Consider the following 23,145-nt stretch of genomic DNA (forward strand, 5'->3'; position numbering starts at 1 on the left):
GTGTTTAAATTTTGAAAGTACGCTTCAGCATGGTCCTCATAGAGCCAGGTCCCAAGTTCCCTGGGCCCATAACTGAGTTCAGCCAGCACTCACAGAGAACATTCTGCATGCCAGGCACCGTGCAGAGCAGAGCACTGCGGGGAAGATGAAAGTGGGTGGGACTGGTCCCTAGAGTCAAGGATTTCATACTTTTATAATAAGTATATGTTAGCTCTTCTCTAGGCCAAGGTGTTCTGTTGAACATAAACAATTTTGCAGATTGCCAGTATCAGATGAGGCCATTCTAAGACCGAGATAGATCAAGACCAAGACAAGACAACTTCACAAGTATGTCTGAAAGTGAATAAGTTGTGAACATTGTCCAAACCATAAAAATGACCAAACATCTCCATATCCTGGTTCATCTGAGCGACTGCAGCTGCTGCTTTACCAATCTCAGCTTTAGCCTCACTCTGTTCTTCTCACTTTATGGCTAAGAATTAAGATGCCCTATCAGAGAATTCCCCCCACTTCCTGATGACATCCAGTCCAGAGTAAATGCCCACTTCCTTTAAACCATCCCCCAAAGCACCTAACACAAGCCCAAATCTTATCCTAAGCCCTTCGTAATACCCTCTTACTGATACCTTTCTGTCCAGAATTGAATTAAGGGGCAAGCTAGCCAGGTGTCCAGGTATCTGCAGACTCACTAAAGTGACATAAGATGGAGAAAGTTGTCCCCATCACCACTTCCCTCAGAGGCAGGAGCTGCTTGGGAGAGAAGCTTGTTTCAGTTAGGGTACTTGGCTTCAAAAAACAGAAATCAACGCTGCCTGACTCAAGCAAAGAAAAAGATTTACGGGAAGGCTAGGGGTGGAGTAGGGTGGGAGGAGAGCTCATAGAACCAAAGGTAGTCTTAAGGGCCAGGCTTGGAAAATGGGTAGGAATCCAGAGAGCTCCAGAGGCTAGCCACAGGACCAGTCTGGCCAGGATGCCACAACCATTGTTGCTGGACATCACAGATCCAGCCTCACCGTCCTTCCATCTCTGTGTCATTTGCTCAATGGTCTTGGGCAGGATCTTCTGGTTAGGTGAGTGTGGGGAAGAGGGAGTGCTCCGTTTTTTAACTTCTCTAATGAGGACTGACACAATGAAAGTTTCCCCCAAAACTAGAGTTTGGGTGTTAAGCAACCAAAAATTCCAACTTTTGTCCATTATAAAAGCGAGACTTCCTCTGTTACCAAACCCAACTTGGGTCTGCTTGCTTGCATGTAGTGAAGCCGATCTACTGACACCAGGTCATGGTGAAGGAAAGTGGAGCATTTACTGCAAACACCAAGCAAGGAGTCCAGGCCAGCTAGTGCTTACAAGACCCAAACTCCCTGATGGCTTTCAGGGAAAGGTTTTTAAAGACAGGGTGAGGGATGGTGGTTGTGGGGTACATGATCAGCTCGTGGACATTCTTCTGATTGGTTGGTGGTGAGGTAATCGGGAGTCAACATCATCAGCCTTCTTGTTCCCACCGACCTGGGGTTTACAGGCTTGTGGGCAGCGTACAGTTAACTTCTTCCACCTGGTGGGGGTTCCAGTATCTGCAAAACAGCTCAAGGACATGGCTCAGGATATTATCTAGAGCCCTTGAGAAGGAACTAAAGGTTCTTGACTTTGTTTAATGGCTAAACTATGATTATTTTGTCTTGACTTGTTTTCCTTTGTTTCTGCATTTTCTCACTTCTCTAAGTTTATTCTTTGGAACTTGGGGAAGGCCTAGGAGGCTAAAGTTTTACTACAAACAAGAAGCAGGTGAAGGTCATGGGGTGGGGGAGGGATCCTGTCCTGGGAAGGCCCCATAGGGCCCTGCTCCGTTGCACTCCAAAGAGACATTCGTCAGTATGTAACAGGAGATGGTCTGTAAACAGCCTTCTAAATAGAGTAAGTCGTGCTATCTACAGGATTTTTGTATTTTTGGAGAGGGTTATGCTGAATTGGTGTCAGAGCTGAATTTCTTGGAACAGTAAAGGAGAGACTTCTTGGAATAGTAAAGGAGAGACTTCTCACTACTGTAACCTGTGCACTCTGGTGGCACTACTTAGATTAGCATCCTGGCGCCACCAATTAACTGGCTGTGTGATTCTGGTTGAGCCACTTAAACTCTAGAAGCTGCAGGATCTTCATCATATAGTATCCACCTTGAAGGGTTGTTATAACCCATGTAAGAATTAACTGGGATAATCTGTATAAAGCACTTAATGCCTATCACACAGTAAATTATAAATAAACAGTAGCTAGAATCATCATTAGCATCATATCATCATCATCATCACCATCATCGCCACCAATAATCTTTACCCCATACAGCACTCAGCTTCTCTTTTAAATAAGTGTTGAATTAATATTTAAAGAATGTTAAGGACTTCCCTGGTGGCGCAGTGGATAAAACTCTGCGCTCCCAGTGCAGGGGACCAGGGTTTGATCCCTGGTCAGGGAACTAGATCCCACACGCATGCCACAACTAAGGAGCCTGTGTGCCGCAACTAAGGAGCCAGTGAGCTGCAATGAAGCAGCCTGCCTGCCGCAAGTGAGACCTAGTGCAACCAAATAAAAATAAATAAATAAATAAAAACTAAAAAATCGACAAAATACTTTTTAAAAAAATTTTAAAAATAATGTTAAAGAGTCATTCTCCAATTTGCCCACCTGTCGGGTCTAGCCAGTGATATTCAGGAATCTTGCCAAACCTGCCATGGTGGGACTATTTACACCATGGATATTGGCAAATGACACAAACCAAGGCTTCTCCCTCCCTCACCGACTCCCAGCCAGTCATTAAATGTTTGCCAGAAGCACCACTGTTTACACCCCTGCCCTGTCCTGGCTTTGGAGGATCCAGCAGAGAAAACTTGCTATTTCTTTGTGGTTTGCCAAGCCCTGGGATCCTGCTTCCATACAAAGAAGGCCACTAATCACTGGTGCTGAATAAACATGAGGGTGATTTAAATGTCAATGTGCTTATCATCAAAAGCAGATCTGCTTTTGATGGTGCAGTGAGTCTAAGGGAAATTGTGGGTGGTGATTGTAGATAATCCAGGGCTTACAGAGGGGTGCTCGGTGTTTTCACAGGAGGAGCAGGGCTAAGCTAAGAGTATGGACAGTGCTGCCAAATCCATAGGCTACCTTTTGGGCGGGGAGCCTTTGCTGGGGCTTGGAGTTTGCAGATTGTGTTTCTAAGATTTTTTCCTTCTGTCGTTAGATGCTCAGATGAAAGGAATAACAACTTTAGAATTCCTATATAGGAGGCGCTTCCAGCCAGCAGTCTGATCACAAGGAGGAATCAGGGGATTTATCTGAAGGCTGCATTTCCAATAGCAGGCCCATAGTTTTTTATTGATTGTGTGGTAGAGATCAATAAAAATCACCTGATTTTCTCCCAAGATTTTTTTTTAGTTGAACTTTACACAAAACTGGGGAAAATGTCTACTGCCCATCTCAAAAACATTTTGATGTGTATTCATTTTGGTTTATTTTTTCAAAAACACTTTAAAATATTGAGGTAGATTTGACGGCTAATGGAAATTATGGGATGGGGCTAAACCCATCACCCAAGAAAGCTCACATTTTGGAATGGCCAGTGGTTGAAAGTATTTTAAAAGGCTCCTGACAGCAAGGACAGGGCAAAGGATGGGGGAACTAGGGTAGAAGGGGACAACCTGGTACATCTGGGTGACATTTCTAGGCAGTTTGTCGTAGTGGTGATTGTCAGGGCTCTGGAGTCAAACTGTCCTCTTTCAAATCTTGCCTTCATCCCTTGCCAGCTGTGTGATCTTGGGTGAGGTACTTAACCTCTCTGAGCCTTCTATAAAGTTGAGAATGATAATACCTGCCCTATAGATAGTGAGGATTTAAAGAGATGGAGCTGGACCCCGTTCCTGACCCCTGGGAACTGCTCAAATGCATGTTAGCTTTTGTTAGTGTCAGCAGGAAAGAACGATGAACTTGGGAGTGGGAGGGAAGGTTTGGGGGAGAAAACATGGTCGCTGTGGCAGGAACTCAGCAGGGATCAGACAATGGAAGGCACAGGAGGCCCAAATGCTGAGAGAGCTCAGAATAGAAACGGTATTGATAGCAGAATGCAGAGCGGGATCACTTGAAATATGGATGTTTAATTGGATTTCTCTGTGGATGACTCACCGCCGTTGATAGATGCTATTACCCTGGTGGGGTCTCTATCATGGGATTTGAGAATTTTCCATCTGCACTTGTAGTCTTGAGGCCTTGTTTCAATAAATGTCCAGGACAGTGTGTCCTCCTCTGTGCCCGCCTGCCAGCTTGCCTTCCTCTCTTCATCACGTATTTAATGCGATGTGTCAGGCATGTGTGACGTGCTAGAATCACAGAGCGAAGAGGCAAAGCCCCTTAAAGGGTGCAGTCTATTTAGGGAGAAACACAAGTGCCCAGATGATTATCACGTGGGTGAGGGGCTGTGCAGCTGAAGGAAGAGGACGTGATGCAGCCTGGGAGCATCAGGAAGACTTTGGAAGATGCTGGGGCCGTCCCGAAGGCTGCATAGGAATTAGACTGAAACAAAGGTGTTCCGCGTGAGGGATGCGTTGAAGGGAGCAAAAGCTTGAAGGGTGCATGTCAGGATCACACAGGCATGCAGGCGGGCTGCTAGCCTGAAATGCAGGCTCTATGGCTAGAAATGAGGCTCGAGAGACAAGGGCACAGAGGGCCTTCTGCTGCAGCTATAGTGACCGGCCATGGAGTGGCCCATGGTAATTTAAAACAAAAAACTTTAAAAATCATCCAGATAATACATGCATGTTGAAAAAACAAACAAAAATTTAAAATACAGAGAAGCCAATGAAGGAAATAAAATTCCTTCAAGAGAATTCCCTAGCGGTCCAGTGGTTAGGACTCTGCACTTTTACTATCGAGGGCATGTGTTCAATTCCTGGTCAGGGAACTAAGATCCCACAAGCTGCGTGGCGCAGTCAAAAAAAAAAGAAATCCCTCAAAATAATCAAATGTAACATTTTGAATGAAGTCTTCCTGTCTTTTTTCTAAGCATCTGTATTTTGCAAAATTGGATCCTAACATTTCTTAACCACTTTTTGATATGGTTTATTCTCTTATATCAATAACATCTCTTTTGAGCATCATTTTTAATACCTGGGTAGAATTTCATCATGCACACATCCCATCCTTTATTTAAGCGGCCCTCTGTTATTGTTGACAATTATGTTGCTTCCAGTGTTTTGCTATTGCAAACAAGGCTCTGTTGCACATAATCATAGCTAAATCTTTATGGTGCCCTTAATTATCTCCCTAGGATGAAATCCTAGAAATGGAATCACTAGGCTAGAGTTTAAATGTTTTCAAGGCCCCGACATATGTTTTTACATTGTCCCCAGTTTTCTACTCTTATCAGTCCATTGGCCGTATTTGCTATTTCTCCTGTGTCTTCTCAAATTCCCACATCACTTTGAACTTGTCAACGGAGGACCGTCCAGGGAGAATGGAGAGGGATCAGGCTGGGAGATGAGGCCACTGTTCTAACCTTTGTGGCTGAAGGAGATTTTCCTCCTACCCTGCACAGGGCAGGCAGGCCCCCTGGGCTAACGACGGTTTAGGTGATAAGGCTGAAATCCAGAGTCTGGCCTCCCTCTTCTTGTAGGATTGCAGAGAAAACGCAGGACACCTGGTTAGATCTGAATTTCAGATCAATGACAGATTGTTTTTTAGGATAGGCATGTTCCAAAGATCACACGTGATATTCCTTTTTTTTTTTTTTTTTTTGCGGTACGTGGGCCTCTCACTGTTGTGGCCTCTCCCGTTGCAGAGCACAGACTCCAGACGCGCAGGCTCAGCGGCCATGGCTCAGGGGCCTAGGCGCTCCGCGGCATGTGGGATCTTCCCGGACCCTGCATCGGCAGGCGGACTCTCAACCACTGCGCCACCAGGGAAGCCCAGACGTGGCATTCTTATGCTAAAAATGATTCCATATTTATCTGAAATCCGACTATAACTGGGCATCCTCTGTTTTTGTTTGTTGACTCTGGGAACCCTTCGTGTCTTACCACATCCATTTTGTGTTGGTTGTATTTTCTCCTGGGGTCCTCTTGAGAAAACACTGCAGCCTGGCCAGCAATAACTTTATTTATTTATTTGGTTGCACTGGGTCTTAGTTGCGGCAGGCGGGCTCCTTAGTTGTGGCATGCATGTGGGATCTAGTTCCTTGATCAGGGATCGAACCCGGGCCCCTGCATTGGAAGTGCGGAGTCTTAACCCCTGCACCACCAGGGAAGTCCCTGTCCAGCAATAACTTTTAAACAGTTGCAGAGTTCTTCCTTGTATCGTTGGAAAGTAATATACGTAACTGATGCCCTATTGTTGGACATTCATGGTGTTTCCTTTTCTCTTCTCTCTTCTCCTCTCTTTTCTCTTTCCTCCCCCTCCTCTCCTTCCCCCTCCTACCCCTCCCCCCTCCCCGTCCTCCTCCTTTGCCTTTTTCCCTCTCCCTTCATCTCTCTATCTTACCTGTTTGGAGTTTAATCTTTGTGCACATCTTTAATTCTTTGTGGACCACTCAGCCGAGAGCCTCGGGGCTAGGATTAGGGAAACCCAGGACCAGAACCCTTCACAGCTTGCTGAGCCATCCAAGGGAATGACTTAACGTGTCTCAGTCTAAGCACTCTTCTTGGCAAGAGATTGGGGGACTAAAAGTAGAAAATACATGAAATCACAAAAATTAGTATGTCCTTAGTGAAGGGAAGGATGTGAAGGACAAATGCCGTAGCAGAAACTGCCAGATCACATTAGCAGGTGCTGCAGGAACTCTGTTGGCTGACCTCATATTCACTGCGCACAGCTTAATCCCCCACTGATGCCCAGAGGAGAAAGCAGGCTGGGCCCTCAGTCAAAGCGTCAGGCGGTTGAGAGCCCCATGGGCCCACCCCGTGGCCAGGAACCTTAGCCAGCTTGATTCCTGATGTCTCTCAGAAGTGAAAATTGAGGCAGGAAGCCCACACATAGTAGGCTGTCAGTAATCATCTAGGTTGTCTAGATGATTGATTTATTGGACAACTCAGCAAATCAATGACTCAATGATCAATATTCCCTTCTCTGGGCATTTACTTCTTCATCCGTATAAGGTGAGAGCTCTTCCAGCTCCAAGAACTCGGTTAGTCTCTGATTACTTTACAAGTTTTTTCCCCAAAGATTAGGTTCAGGATGAAATTTTTCTATAAAGGGCCAGCTAGTGAAAATTTTAGACTTTGGGCCATATGATCTCCGTCGTCATTACTCAACTCAGCCATTGTAGGGTGAAATTAGCCACAGACGGTAGGTAAATGAACAGGCACAGCTGTGTTCCAATAAAACATTTTTTATAGACACTGAACTTTGAATTTCATATAATTTTCATGTGTCCAGTAATGTTCTTCTTCTTTTGATATTTTTCCAACCATTTAAAAATGTGAAAACCATTCTTACCTCATGGATTTCAACAAAGCAGGCAGGGAGTCAGGTTTGGCCCATGGGCCATAGTTTGTTGACCCCACTGGAGATTCAAGAGCAAACACAACTTCCAGGAAGTCCCTTGAGCACCTTAAACAGAAAGTTCAGAGTGAGGATGCTCTTTCTCCTTGCTGTGTACATACCGGTCACCATGTCTGCCAAACTGGCTTTCATAGACACATAGCCCTGCCATGCTCTCACTCTAGAACCTAAGATGGCTCCCATGTCAAGTCCTTCATAACCAAGACCTGTATGTCACCAGTATTTCAGTGGACTCTTCCCTGTCACATAACACTGATATCACACTCCTTTCTACAGTCAGTGTTTGAGCTGCCCCCTCTGCCTGAGTGCCTGGGAGCCTTCTCTGTGACCCTCCAGGCTGTGCCCCTCCCATAAGTGGCACTGAGAAACCTTCCCCCAAAGTACTCTGGTCTCTATCTTCCCTGAACTCCAACCACCATATGAGATGGGACTTTGGTATTCCTGTTGCAGGAGGGGGGACCCCTTCCAGGGCTCGAGAGTGGGCTCTTGTCTAACACTCGGAAATGAATTGTCTGAGGAGACACACGGGCTGACAAAGCAAGAGACTTTATTGGGAAGGGGCGCCCGAGTGGAGAGCAGCAGGTAAGGGAACCCAGGAGAACTGCTCTGCCACGTGGCTCGCAGCCTCGGGTTTTATGGTGATGGGGTTAGTTTCCGGTTGTCTCCGGCCGGTCATCTTGCTTGGCCCATAGTTGGTCTGACTCAGGGTCCTTCCTGGTGACACGCGTCTCTCTCAGCCAAGATGGATTCCAGCACAAAGGACTCTGGGAGGTTGGTCGTCTCCTCCCTCTTTTGGCCCCTCCTGAATTCTCCCGTTAGATTTGGGTGGCAGCACCATGTTCCTTATTGGGACCTCCTGCTGTGAGAAAACTCAGGCAAGCGAGGCCTGGCCAAGGCCGGTGGTTTCGGTCTAGAGTTCTCTAACATTCCCACCTGAGAGGTCAGACTGCCTGGGTTCAAGTTCCTATTACTTACTCTGTGGCCTTGAGCAAGTTCCTAACACCATCCAAGGGATGATAATGATAATACTCACCTGACAGGGTTGCTGTGAGAGTTTATTGAGATGATTTTTATAAAATGCTTAGCCCAGAATCTGGCACCCATAGTATGAAAACATTAATAAATGCCAGCTACGACTATACTTCTGTGTTGTTTGACGTTTTTACAGGGAGGCTGTCTTTAATATGTGTATAATTTTTAAAAGACCAAAAGTACCCTTTTAGGTCTAAAACAAAAGCAAGAAATATTGTTGGTAATTTTTTCAGGAAAACTTGTAATTGACATGCAGCATACACACAGAAAAGGGCACAAACCCCCAGAGTTCAGCTTGATGAGTTTCTCAGTATTAGTAATTTTTCTGAATCCAAATAGAGATGATCTAGAAAAACCTGGGGGAGAGAAGAGTAATCCATGCTTGAGGGGGGTGACATTCTTTTAGGAACAGTGTCCCCTCCCAGATGAGGGTCTGATTACTATCAAGGGAAAAGCCAGTTAACATGCAGACCATAAATGTGCCACAGGGAGAAAACAGGCCTTCTGTGACGTGTCATAAAGGTGTCCCTTTCATGGATGTGTCACCTGAGCCCATGTGGCAGGTATCTCTCTGGTCACTTGGTCCCCAGCATGATGCTGAGAGATGACTGAGCCCAGGGTCTCCCTGGAGATGTCTCAACACTTATTCTCCCCCAGGGACAGCGTTTAAGCTCATTAATCCAAGAACGCCAAACAAACGCACACACTCATCATCTCAGTGCCATTAGGTTGGAGGAAATTGAAGTAGCACAGAAAGTGAGATTCATTCTTTGATGCACGAATGTTGGCTAAGAGTTTTCAGGAGTGTCTGCCAGCTGGCAGCCTAGCCGCTCACCTCCTCACCCAGGGCTGAAGGGTGGACAGAGTAGCCTTTCCTTTGCACCTACTATGTATGTGCTAAGCATAGGGCTGCCTGCTCTGTACAGATAAGGTTATTTCATTCTCATACAACCCCGAGACAAAGGTATGATTCCTTTTCAACAGTGAGAGCACTGAGACCAATGAAAGCAGTGAAAGGACTCACCCAAGTTGTACAGCCAGTCAGCAGCGGAACTGATACCCGCACTCAGGTCTGGCAGGGTCTAAAGCAAGTTATCCCCTCTAAATGCTAGCAGAACAGGGCTCCCAGTATCCTTGAAACCCCTCATCCTATATCTGAGGAAACAGAGGTGTGGGGAGAGAAATGATTTGTTGAGCCATTATGGTTTAGTTAGGTTTTTTTTTGGCTGCTCTGAGTGGCTTGTGGCATCTTGGTTCCCCTACCAGGGATCGAACCCACACCCCGTGCGTCAGAAGCACGGAGTCTTAACCACTGTACCACCAGGGAAGTCCCGTCATTATGGCTTAATAAGAAATATATTTGGTATTTGACCCCATTCTTGGCACAGAGCTCCTGAAACTTTTGTAATTTTCTGAGTGATTGGGGTGCTAGGAGCATTTTTTGTTCTACTATTTGCTCCTTGACACAAGAGCTTCTAAGACCCCAGGAATTTCCAGAGTGATGAGTGTCTTTTCGTGTGCGAATGAGATACCTGGTGGCTGGAGTCCCTAGGTGGCTTTAGGATGGGGACTGGTCCCCAGAAAGACCAAGACATGATTAGAAGCTTGGAACTTTCAGCTCCACCTCTGCATTCTTTGGGGAGGGGGAGGGGCTGGAGATTGAGTTAATAATTGATCATGCCTACGTGATGAGCCCTCATAAACACCTCTTAAGTATGATGTTCGGAGAGCTTCTGGGTTGGTGAACACATGGAGGTGATAGGAGGGTGGCCCACCTGGGGAGGGCCTGGAAACTCCACACCCTTCGCCATACCTCGCCCTGTGTATCTTTCTTCTAGTTATTCATCTGTACCTTTTTAAATATCCTTTATAATAAGCTACTAAATGTAAGTAAATGTTATTCTGAGTTTTATGAGCAGTTCTGGCAAATTATTGAACCTGGTAGAGGGGGTCACGGAACCACCAATTCATAGCCAGTTGGTCAGAAGTATAAGTGGTGCAGACTTGCCATTGGCATCTGCATCAGGGGCAGTCTTATGAGACTGAGCCCTTTACCTGTCGGGTCTGTGCTACCTCCAGGCAGTGAGTATCAGAATGGAGTTAAATGGCAGGACACCCAGTTGGTGTCCACCAAGAATTGGAGAATTGCCTGGTTTGAGAAAACCCACGCATTTGGTGTCACAAGTGAAGAGTGTATAGGAAAACAGAATTTTCCCTTTAGTCATAGAGGAGGTTTATGGTGAGACTGAGATCCAGGCTGCACATCCCAGACCAGCATTCCACCTCTAAGACCAGATGTTATTTCTTCTCACCCATCCCAAGAAGTCCATCGCATCCACAACTTACAGAAGAAGCCGCATAAATATTTTCTTAAAAAGTCAACCCTTTCCTCCGTCAGTCTGCTTCTGCCTTCACATCTTGGTCTCTGCTGGGTTTCCATTAGGCTCCACACTATGTCATTTTCAAAGAAATCTTGTAAAGCAGCAGCGCTGTTATTCTGACAGAGCCTATTCACCTCTCCCCGCCCAAAGCTGGTAAAATGACCAATTTTCTCCATCGTCCCAGCATGAAAGGTTAAGTGCATAATGACACAGACTGACTGTCTTTTCCTTCCTTCATCAGTCAGTTTCTCAGAGATGACATCGCTTTCTCTAGAACCAGCTGGCAGGAGCAGTTTGATTTCCAGGGTTCAGCACTATTCGTGCAGAGAACTAGACTAATGGGGCTTATTGGAAGTTCCAGCCAAGCTTCAAAAGTGCTTTGCATGAACGGTTTAAATGTTTTTTGAATTATATTATTTAATGGCATTGGACAATCATCATGACGTAATGCTCACAGTGAGCAAGGCATATGAATGTTTATTTTGATCCTGTTTTTATTAAAAATGCACATATTGGGACTTCCCTGGTGGTCCACTTGTTAAGACTCCGTGCTTCCACTGCAGGGGGCATGGGTTCAATCCCTAATCGGGGAACTAGGATCCTGCCTAACATGCGGCACTGCCAAAAAAAAAAAGGTTATCAATAAAAATGTATGATTCCAATATTTTTCAAGAGGCACATATCCACATACATGTATCAGTGAAGCTGTCTTCAGCTGCATGTAACAGAACATCTGATTGATAGTGTCTTGGACTTTTTTTTTTTTGGCCGTACCTCGTGACCTGCAGGATCTCAGTTCCCCCACCAGGCCGTGGCAGTGAAAGCCTGGAATCCTAACCACTAGGCCACCAGGAAACTCCCGATAGTATCTTCAGTTAATTAGGTATCAGTGGGGTAGCTCAAGGATGTCATCAAAAGTCTGGCTCTTTCCTCGCTTCCCTGTGCCATCCTCATCACAGTGGCTATAGCAGCTTCAGGAGTATGAGGGGATAGCACCCAAGACTCAAATCATCTTCCCAGAACTGCCCCTCCCACACAAGAAGACTTCCTCTTACCTCTCGTTGCCCCAAAGTGGGTCTCATGTCTACCTCTAGCTGCCAGGAAGCCTGGGAAAGTAGATGTCTGGCAGAGGCAAATGGGACTGCCATGACTGGTGCTATGGGCTAAGTGTGTCCCTCCCCTACCCCCAACAAATTCGTTTGTTGAAGCCCTAATCTCCAATGTGGTGGTCTTTAGAGGTGAAGCCTTTGGGAGGTGATTAAGGTCATGAGGGTGGAGCTTTCATGAATGGGATTAGTGCCCTTATAAAAGAGACCCCAGAGAGAGGATCTCTTTCTCCAACATGTGAGGGTATAGAAAGAAAACTGTCTGCAAATCAGGAAGAGTCCTCACCAGGAGCAGGACCAGCTGGCAGCTTGATCTTGGACTTCCCAGTCCTTCAGAACTGTGAGAAATCAATGTTTGTTGTTTAAGCCACCCAGTCCATGGTATTTTTGTTATATAGTAGCCTGAACAGACTAAGACAACTGGCTTCTGTTGTTACCGACCTGGGTCCTTGTACTCCTGTAATCAATAGAAATTGATAAGTGGCCAGATGAGGAATTCAGGCAGGGCTTTATTGGGACTCGTGCAGCATGAGGGAAAGAAAACAAGAAACAGGTGCCCGTGCTTGCTCTCCAAGGGCTGGCAAGCTGGTTCTTTAAATAGGGTGAGGGTGGGGGCAGATTGGTGGGTTGGGCTGGAGGGGTGGCTTAGGTGATCTGCCCACCCCCTTGGTGGCGCAGTGTGCAGGGAATCATGCACAGTGCCCTACTTTTGCTCTCCACAAAAGAGAAATGGCAGTTGGAGAAATGGAAGAAATCGAGAAATGGCAGTTGGTTTGTGGCCTTTTTGTATCTTATTGTTCATAATTGCCTCGACTGCTACTGCACAGGCATGCTTGTGCGTGCAGTTATTTTTAGTCCCTTCTAGTTTCTTTGTATCTGTTGCTTGTGGAGACGTGTGTCCAGGTGCAAGCATTGCAGCAAAGGGTCCAGGTCTCAGGTCCCAGCCTGTCTCGCCGAAAGGAGCTGGAGACATTGCCTCCTAAATAGATCAGGGCTATGGGAGGAAGGGGCAGAACGAAGGTCAGTTCAATGTCAGCCTCAACTCCTGCAGCCACTTGGAGAGGAGAGACCATGGTAAAGTGGTCAAGAGCTCCCGCGAGCTTGGGCTGAATCCCAGTGGCCACATACCAGGGTGGTACTTTGGTCACATCGCTTAACTTCCATTTCCTTGTCCGTAAAAATGGAGATAAAAACAACACCTCTCTCAGGACTGCCATGAGGACTTAGATGAGTTTATGCACAGAAAGCAAATGCTCAATAAACGTTGACTTTTTGTTTCCCTTAATGGTGGAGCCCGTCCCTCCCTCTTCCAGCCTGATTTTTGTTTAGGTAAATTCCCTGATAGACAGATTGGGTGGAGGTTGGGGGAAGCAAGCTCCTTTCCTGGGGATGTTCAGGGAACCACCAGGCTTTGGTTTTGCCAACTGGGGTTTGTAAGTTGAAGACCAGAGGTGAATTGCTTGGGATCTGTCCACTGAAACAAACCTAAAAATGCACAACGTGAGAGTTGTGAGTTAAGATTTATTGGGGGCAAAATGAAGACTATAGCCCAGGAGACAGCATCTCGGATAGCTCTGAGAAACTGCTCCAAAGAGGTAGGGGGGAAGGTCAGTATATATGTGATTTTGGTGAAGGGGGAGTGTACATGCAGTCAAGCACATATTTTTTGCAGAAGGTTTCTGCTAGTCTCGTGAAAGTTACTGCTAGTCACGAGGAGCAGACGTCACCATGAGGATTTTAGTGCTTTTCTAGATGCGAGGAGATGCAAGATTGGGCTCATAAAACCATCTCCTGAAAATATCCAACTATCTGAAGACCTGTTCTGCCAGTTTTTCCCAGAGCACAGAGTGCTTCATTTCTGACCTCTACCCTGAACTTTCAGGGGGTGTCGAAGGTCAGCAGCTGCAGTGGCTCATAATTTAATCCTTGTAGAGGTAGATGGCAAGTGCCAATCTGTAGGTGACAGGTCCGAGGACCACGAGGTGTGTGGAAGAGGAAGAGAGAGAAAGAGAAGAGATGGAAAGCTGGCGACAAGAGAAAAATCTGAGGAAAACACAGTGCTATCTACTAGGAATCTTCATGGGGTTCTGACGCATGCCTGTCTGTGAGAGCGTCACAAGAATTTCACCTTGCTCGTTAATGTGGGGTGAATGTGGATGTGCTTGGGAGGACTCAGAACATGCTAAGTGCAGTTTCGAGATGGACAAAGGGTGAAGGCCCCCCAGGGCAAACCCGCCACACCTGGGTTACATGTAGGAAGAAGACTGGCGTGAAATTCACCCGAACACTCGGAGTGGAACAGTGGCCTCTGGTGCACGTGGATCAAGGTTATGTGTAATCTTAGGTTCCTTCTTCGTACTTGTTTGTATTTTCCAAAATTTCTACAATGATCAGGAATCTGTTCTGCAATCAGATAAGAATTCTATTTTAAAAATTTTATTTAAAAAATTTTATAGAGAGGAATATAATTTTTAAAAGTTGTTTTAAGGTTGAACGTTAGCTCTGTTTGTCAAATACCCTGCTTATCCAGCATCATTTTCTCTTTCTTTTCCCCCTGCCTCTTTCTAACGGCTAATAGCAACAGATATGATTTACTGAGCCTTGTACTGTGTATGTCCCAGACACGTGCTCAGTGCCTGACATGCATAATAATCCTAGAAAGCTGTACTATTATAATTCCTGTTTCAAAGATGAGGAAAGTTAGACTCAGAGAAGAATTTCTGGCACATGGCCCCTTTGAACTAGAGATGTTTGGTGCCAATACTCTTGCTTCTAACTTTACCTGTCGCTCTTTTGTTCTTTCATCATCTTTCCTTCTCTCATCTTTCAAAAAGTATCTATCAGGTACCTGTGTCAATTCTGTGGTTATAACCCAAGATTTCTCAACTTCATCATGATTGGCATTTTGAACCAGGTAGTTCTCTACTGAGGCGGGCTGCCCTGTGCATTGTAGGATGCTTTGGAACATCCCTGGACTCTACCCACTAGATGCCAGTAGCAATCCCCCCACATACCCAGCAGTAACAACAAATATGTCTCCAGATGTTGCCAGATGCCCCCAGGGGCCAAAATCATCCTCCTTAAGAACCACTGATGGAGCCTCATCTCCACGCTAGATGTGGAAAAGGATTCTGGAGCACCTCCAGTTGAAGGCTCGCAGATAGGAACCCAGGGGAACAGCATGTACCCTTCTGGCAAAGCCCCCAAGCTCATCTGTGGCAGCTGCCACCTGCTAGGACATTCCGGGGCAGGGTTTGACAAGCGCTTGGAGTGCCTGCCCCTGGCAACAGGAGCAGGAGATGCAGGCTGAAACGAGACATTACTGCCACTCGTCCTGAAAGCTGGGATGCTGGGGGTCACACGGGCAGGGCAGGGGGCCCCAAGCTGGTCTGTGGATGGCATTTCTGAATGGAGATCAGGTTCTTGGCGAAGACGTCAAGGAAGGAGGCAGAAAGATCAGTGGATTCAGACAAATCGATTTCTGGTCCTGGTCCTGCCCCTACTTGCTGTGCAGACTCAGTTGAGCCTTTTGAGAATATTCCTGCTTTCCTCCATGTCTTCCTGGGACAGAAGGTTGATGTGTCCAAAGTGATCCACTCCATCCCCTCACCTGCTTCACTCTTCTTCGGAGCATCTGACGTTCTGTTGTATTTGTGTTCACCCTCTGTCTCTCCTGATTAAATTTCAGCTCATGAGGGCAGGGGAGCTGGTGCATCCCTGGAGCCTATGTCATTGGTGAACGTAATAAGTGCTCATTAAAGACATGCAGAATGAAGGCACACACACACCCCGTGGGGAAGCTATTTGGAAATATGTCTCAATGGCCATAGACATGTCATACCCTTTGTACTCAGTGGTTTTACTTCTGAAAATCAGTAGCCCCCACCCCAAATAATCCAACACGAAAGAAAAGCCTTTTCTTTCGTGGAAAGGTGAATCCATGTTCATCCTAACGCGGCTAAAATAGCACAAACAACTCAAAAAGCCCACCTAAGTAATCAAGATAAAGGCATAGGGAATTCCCTGGGAGTCCAGTAGCACTTGGTGCTCTCACTGCCGGGGCCAGGGTTTCATCCCTGGTGAGGGAACTAAGATCCCACAGCCGTGCAGTGTGGCAAAAAAAAAAAAGGGCATAATTAAAACTGCTCTGATAAATCTACTTGGTGAAATTCCAGGCAGCCATTGCAAATGTTGTTTACAGTAAGATGAGTTAATATTGCAACACACACACATGAAATACATAATGCAAAATTGTATATGCAACCCAATTGCTGAGATTATAGGGGTGAGCTTCCTTTCACACTGTTGGTGGGAATGTCATGCACAGTCCCTCTGAAGGACAGTTTGGAAATTCCTATTAAAATGTTCATGTCACTTAATCCTCCAATTGCATTTCTGGGAATTGACTTAGCTAGGAATTCCTTTATTTCTAGGAATCTATCCTAGAATATATCTGGAAATAAGTCTAATACCTATGAATGGGGGGAATGGTTAAATAAATCACTGTATATCGATATAATAGAATATTATATAGTCATTAAAAATGAGATGTGCATATCCTGACATGGAAAGATGCCCAAGACATATCATTAAATTAAAAAAAGCAAATTGCAAAACGTTTTTTGTGCATGAATGATGGTGTCATCTTTGGTCGTATAAGCATAAACATTTTTTTCAATCTGGAGGAATAGATGACAAACCACTGACAGTGGTTTTCTCTAAAGAATAGAGGGAGATTTTCTGTCTATGCGGTGAATTTCTGTAATGTTTAAAAGATTTTCACATAACTGAAAAAGGAAAACACTGAACCCACAGCATGAAGTCTCTCACGTATGCCAACAAAAGCCAGGCATGGGAAGACTGGAAGGAACTCTATCAAGGTGTTATTAACTGTGATTGATCATTTCTAAGTCATGGGATAAAGGGCAGTTTGTTTTGTTGTTTTTTTTTTTTACTTTTGGTGTAAAACTTCTAAAGAGCATGTGTGGGCTTTACAGAGGACAGAACTCCCCCATTAGCCCTCTTTGTTGAAACCAGGGTGGTGCTCAGGGTGTAGAATGTTCTGTTGATGTAACCTGCTGTTGTGCACTGTCCTCTTTCCCCAGGATGGATGACATCCAGCTCTGCAACGACATCATGGACTTGAAGCAGGAGCTGCAGAACTTGATCGCCATCCCAGGTAACCGTGGGGGACTCCACCTCATGAACCAGCTGCTCAGATCCCCTGTCTGGAAGGCCCTAATGCAGCCTCATTCTTGCAACGCAGTGCTTGCTCCCTGATCACATGGTTCAAACTCTGCATCGGGCAGACCCGGGTTCAAGTCCTAATTCTGACCACCTCCTTGACCTTGGGCAAGTCACATTATCTCTCTGAGACTCAACTTCTCTTCCTGTGAAAATGGGGTAGGAATAGTAATAGTACCTAATTCGTTGGGTGTAAATCTTACTGCGATAAATGAAACAACACAAGCCACGTGCTTAGCTTGATAGCTGGTCCAAAGAGTCCAGTAAATATTAGCAATGATTACTCTTATTATCCTGTTTGGGAACAAGTAGAGTATGGTGGTTACGAGCTCTGACTTTGGAGTCAAACCTAGATCTGTCATTTATTAATGATGTGACCTTGGGCAAGTTACTTCACTATAACTCGGTTTCTTCGTCTGTAAACTGGGACAATCATGCTATCTACCTCAAAGGATTGTTGTGAGACTGACCGAGGGGTGACACATGTAAAGTACTTAACACAGTTCCCATCTTATAGTGAGTGCGTAATAAATAAGTGCCATTATTATTATTACTATTATTATTATCATTAACCGAACACATTTCTACTCAGTGGTCAGGACTCAGAGCTTTCACTGCCATGGCCCCAGGTTCAATCCCTGGTCAGGGAACTAAGATCCTGCAAGCCCTGCCATGTGGCCAGAAAAAAATAGAATGAGGAGGGGGAGAAATAGCCAACTCCAGACACTACCCACTAGAAACTTCCATTTGATTAGCGTGGGGCCCTGGCATTGGTCATGTTTACAAGCTTCTCACACGGTTGTGATGGGCAGTCAGGGCTGAGAGCCACTGGGTCAAGTGTCTCATTTTATACTCCTCTGAGGGATCATTTAGTTGAAAGATACAAAAACCCATTGAAGCTTATGTAAACACAAAACGGGCAGTTACTGAAGGACTGCGGAGACTCCTGGAGCCTGCAGGCATTATCATATTAGTTTGCTAGGGCTGCCCTGACAAGTTCCCACAAACTTAGTGTCTTAAAACAACAGAACTTTATTCTTTGAGAGAAGCCAGAAGTCCGAAATCAAAGTGTCAGCAGGACCATGCTCCCTCCAAAGGCTGGAACAGAGAATCCCTCTTTGCCTCTTCCAGCTTCTGTTGGTTCCCATCAGTCCTTGTTCCTTGGCTTGTAGCTGCCTTATTCCAGTCTCTGCCTCTGTCTTTGTGTGGCCTTCCTCTCTTTGTGTTTCTCTGTGTGTCATCTCCTCTTCTTATAAGGACACCAGTCATTGGATTAAGGGCTGACCCAATGAGTATGACCTCATCTTAACTGATGGCATCCACAAAGACCCTATTCCCAAATAGCGTATTTCCAAATGAAATTAGGGGTAGCAAGGACGTACTATTTACTCTCAAACAGGCAGGAAGCTCAGCCCAACTCACAAAGGTCGAGAACCAAAAACAGGAAAGCAGGAAGGCTGTGGAATGTTCTTTGGCCCTTGCTCTCTCTTTCTCTCTCTCTCTTTCTCTCTCTGTCTCTTACTCTCCATTTTGGAGCATGTTCTGTTTTCTCCCTCTATAGCACATGAGCCAAGCAAGGCCACTTTTTTATCAAACCCAACTTGGGTCTGCTTGCCCGCAGGCTGTAAAGCCAATGTACTGACATTGGGTCATGGTGAAGGAAAGTGCAGTGTTTATAGCAGGGCCAAACAAGGAGTCCAGGACAGCTAGTGCTCAAAACGCCCAAACTCCTCCATGGGTTTCAGCAAAGCATTTTTAAAGGCCAGGTGAGGGAGAGGCATCCCAGGGTATGTGATCAGCTCATGCACAATTCTCCGACTGGTGGATGGTGAGGCAACAGGGCGGTGTCACACGGGTGTGTGTGTGGGGGTGTTAACATTATGAATCCTCAGGCTCTAGGAGGCCTGGGGGCTATGTGCTCATCAAGTAGTTAACATCTTCCATTTGGTGGGGGTTTTAGCATCTGTAAAACAACTCAGGAAGTGTGCATCAGATACTGTTATCTAGGGACTTCAGAGAAGAGCTACAGCAGAGGATGTGGGGGGGGGGGGTCTGTCTCAGGAAGGCCCCACAGGGTGCAGCTCGGTTACAACCTCAACTCCCTTCCATGATTTTCCCACACAAGAGCCCAACTCTCGGGCCTCTGTGTCCCAATTTTCAACTTCCCAGGGGACAATGATGGGCCCAACATAGACTGACGTCTCCCTCTTGAGAGGAAGGATTCCCAGAGCCCACTGTTGGCTCAGCAGGACACTTGGGTGCCACTGAGAAAGGAGACACCAGTGTGTGGCCACCAGGCCAGCCAAGGCCTCCTCAGGCCACAGGGGCTCCACGGGGGGCCGTGGCAGCCTCTACAGCATGGGTAGGAAATGGGTGGGAAATGGCTGGGGGTGAGGGTCTTTGGCTGACACAGTGTCTGGGCTGCATGACTGACCAGGACTGGGACTAGGGTAGGAGAACAAGGCGCTCAGCTGGAACATGAAAAATTCAGTGATCATATTTTCATGCAATATTTAAAATACCAAAATTCATGCAAAAGTATATACCAAAAGTTTAAATAAAGATGAGGTCGGGGGCTTCACTGGTGGCGCAATGGTTGAGAGTCCGCCTGCCGATGTAGGAGACACCGGTTCGTGCCCCGGTCCGGGAAGATCCCACATGCCGTGGAGCAGCTGCGCCCGTGAGCCATGGCCGCTGAGCCTGCGTGTCCGGAGCCTGTGCTCTGCAACAGGAGAGGCCACAACAGCGAGAGGCCCGCATACTGCAAAAAAAAAAAAAAAAAAAAGATGAGATCGGTACTGACACTCAATGGGCGGAAGCCAGGAACACTAACCCTGCATGGAGGGGACAGTCCCCCTGAAGAACAAGTTCTACCTGAAATGCCATCAGCTGTCCTGCTGGGAAACATACAAGGTCATAGGGCCACTTAGCAACAGAGCCCAGGTCCTCAACGGCAGCTCCATTGATTCTGCTGGAAAACTGCATATTCCCAATCACTTCTGTGCAGAAATTCAGATATTAAAGTTCCCTTTCCTCTCCTGCCTTTCCTGCTCACCTCTCCCCACCTTCTCCTCTGACTCCTTGTTAAGAGCCTTTCTGTGCATTCCTTGGGCCAGTGCCAGGTTTCTAGATGGGTTTAGCTGAGTTTAGGGGGAAAAAAAATGATGCTCCTGGCAATTTATCAATAAAAATATTGAGTAAAGAGAACACTGAATGGCCAAGAAAATCATGTTTCTCCAGCCAGGGTCAGAAAATAATTTACCAGACTGTGATGAGAGAGGACACCTGGAGCCCTCCCCGCCTTCAGGGCTTCTCAAGAACAAGCCAAGATGCCTCACCTCACCTTCACTGCCACCACGGTCCCCTTAGGGCTGGGGTTGCTTAGACCTGGCTGTAGAGGCCATGATACCCTTCCCTTGGACATAAAAATAGTGTCTCCCTCATAGGGTTGTTGGAAAGAATTAATAGCAGTTCTCAAGCAGGGGTGAGTTGGGCCTCCCAGGAGACATGGGCCATGTCTGGAGACAGGCTTGGTTGTCACAACTAAGAGAGGGGGCTGCTACCAGCATCTAGTGGGTAAAGGCCAGGGATGATGCTCAACATCCTACAGTGCACAGGACAGCCCCCATGACAGAGAATGATCCAGGCTCAAATATCAATAGCACCAAGGCTGAGAAACCAGATTAAATAAAAATGTAAAGCTCACGGTAATACAAATACAAAGATAATTGCTACAATTTATTAAGCACTTACATTTTGCACACTTATGCTATGCGACTTGCTTTCCCTTCATTAAATAAGTGTTTATTTCTTTTGTACCTCGTTTGGTAAATATTTAACCTAGAGGGCACTTAATCATTAAAGCAACAGTGACTGTGTAAAATCATAGCCTATAATAGTAGCAGCTGACTGTTCATGAACTCTTACTATCCACCAGGCTGTGAGCCTAGGGTTTTACTTGATTTCTCTCTCTTAAAACTTGCAACAACTTTATGATTATCTGTGTTGAGAAACTGGATGCTCAGAGAGGTTGAGGAATGTGCCCAGAGTCACACAGCTAGGAAGGGGAGGAGCTGGGGCATTAAGCCACGACTGTCTGAGTCTATGGCAAGGGCTCACAGTTGTGATAGGGTCTACAGACCAGGGAAACCAGTTAGGAGGTCATGGCATGGTCCAGGGAGAGCTGATGGTGGCCTGGGCTAAGGAGATGTGCTGAAGGAGATAGATGAGAAGCAAGCTGGAGGGTCACATCGGCAAGCACGTGAAGATGCTAGGAATCAGGTGTGTGATGCCAGCAGGGGATAAAGTTGGCAAGTAGGTGGGTGATGATGGCCAAAAAAAGTGTGTTACTAGATAGATGGGTGGTGCCTGGAAGCAGGTGAGTGATGCTTGCAGGCAGGTACGTGATACCTGCAGGTAAGTGGGTGATGCCTACAGGTAGGTGGGTGGGGCCTGCAGGTAGGTAGGTGGGGCTTAAGGTAGGTAGTTAGTACCTGGAGACAGGTGGGTGGGGCTTAAGGTAGGTAGGTAGTACCTGGAGACGGGTGGTACCTGGAGGCAAGTGAGAGATGCTGGCAGAAAGGGTATGTTACACGCAAAAGCAGGTGAACAGCATTGGCTGGTGGTGTGGAGACTTAGGTCAGTAACTGGTTTGTAAGCTAGCACAGACCCCTTTGAGAAGGTGGCTTCTCCCGTGAGTTGCTGGGAGGGGCTGCATGAGCAGAGGGCTGCAGCTGAGTATCTGGGGAGGCTGGGGGATGCCTGAACTGGCAAGAGATAGAAAACGGGGATGAATAACTTGGGCAGGGAGGTTTGTGAGTTCCTGGGGGCCCTGCCAGTTGCTATGTGACTCTGGCTTAGATCTGGAGCCTGGCGGAGGACAGGGGAATATTGGAGGGCTGCCGCTGGTAACTTGGAGAGGACGGTGACATCACTCCCCGAGTCCAAGGGCGCTGTGGTTAACTCGCCTGCAGAGGGCAGGGAGGCTCTGTGGTACTGACGAGTGACTTGCAGAATCAGACTTCGGGACCCACCTCGAGAGGAAGGATGCTGCCATCGTCAACGCAGCGATGAGCAGGAACCCAGGGGCTGCTAGCAATTCCACTCCACTTCCTCACTCCCCTTCTGATTAATGAAAGAAACCGATTTTCTCTCTAATCCAAATATTATATTCTCCTTGCCTCTGGTTCTGCCCCCAGGTCTAGAGGAAATGGTCAGTGCCAGTTCCAGCAGGCAGATGGACAAGCTGCCCCATGATTTTTATCTTCTGATAAAGTTTCTGCCCTCCTAGTTTTCTCAGTCCTCGTGTCCAGCCCTCATTCTTTTGTTTCCTCTATGGCGCTCTAGCCCTTGGTATTTGGAACAGGATGGGAAAGCATGGGCACTTTCCTTCTGACAGATTGGTTGAACCTCGCTATAGAGTAATTCCCTCCTGCCCCGGCCTTCTGCACGACCGCCTTGCAGCAGCATCATCATTTACCGAGCACACACCACGGGCCAGCTCTATGCAAAGTCATTTACTAACATCACCACAGTCTCGCATTCAAGCCTCACTGTGTATTTTACGGAGGAGGAAACAGAAACTTGAAGAGGTCAAGTTGCTTCTCCAAGTTCATCCAGCAAGTTAAATGGTAGAGCCAGGCTTCCAACCCTGACCCCTCGGACTCAACTGCTTTCAACAGCTACACTCAAACTGTCTTTGCTAATGTTGTATTCTTCCCAGAAAAAGAAAAAACCAAGTTGCAGAAGCAGAGAGAGGATGAGCTAATCCAGAAGATCCACAAACTGGTGCAGAAGAGAGACTTCCTGGTGGACGATGCAGAGGTTGAGCGGCTAAGGTAAGTGGG

The 23,145-nt window shown here is 46.6% G+C and overlaps 1 protein-coding gene across 1 annotated transcript in view; it reads left to right on the top strand.

Annotated features, from left to right (window-relative positions):
* Positions 1–23,145, top strand: part of BMERB1 (bMERB domain containing 1) — a 119,434-nt gene that overhangs the window by 91,207 nt on the left and 5,082 nt on the right. Inside the window, exons 3-4 of the mRNA XM_060031789.1 lie at positions 17,161–17,234; positions 23,022–23,136. Of these exons, the coding sequence (XP_059887772.1) occupies positions 17,161–17,234; positions 23,022–23,136 (189 nt within the window). The remainder of the gene's footprint in view (positions 1–17,160; positions 17,235–23,021; positions 23,137–23,145) is intronic.

This window comes from Delphinus delphis, chromosome 15, assembly GCF_949987515.2.
Source record: "Delphinus delphis chromosome 15, mDelDel1.2, whole genome shotgun sequence".
NCBI lineage: Eukaryota > Metazoa > Chordata > Mammalia > Artiodactyla > Delphinidae > Delphinus > Delphinus delphis.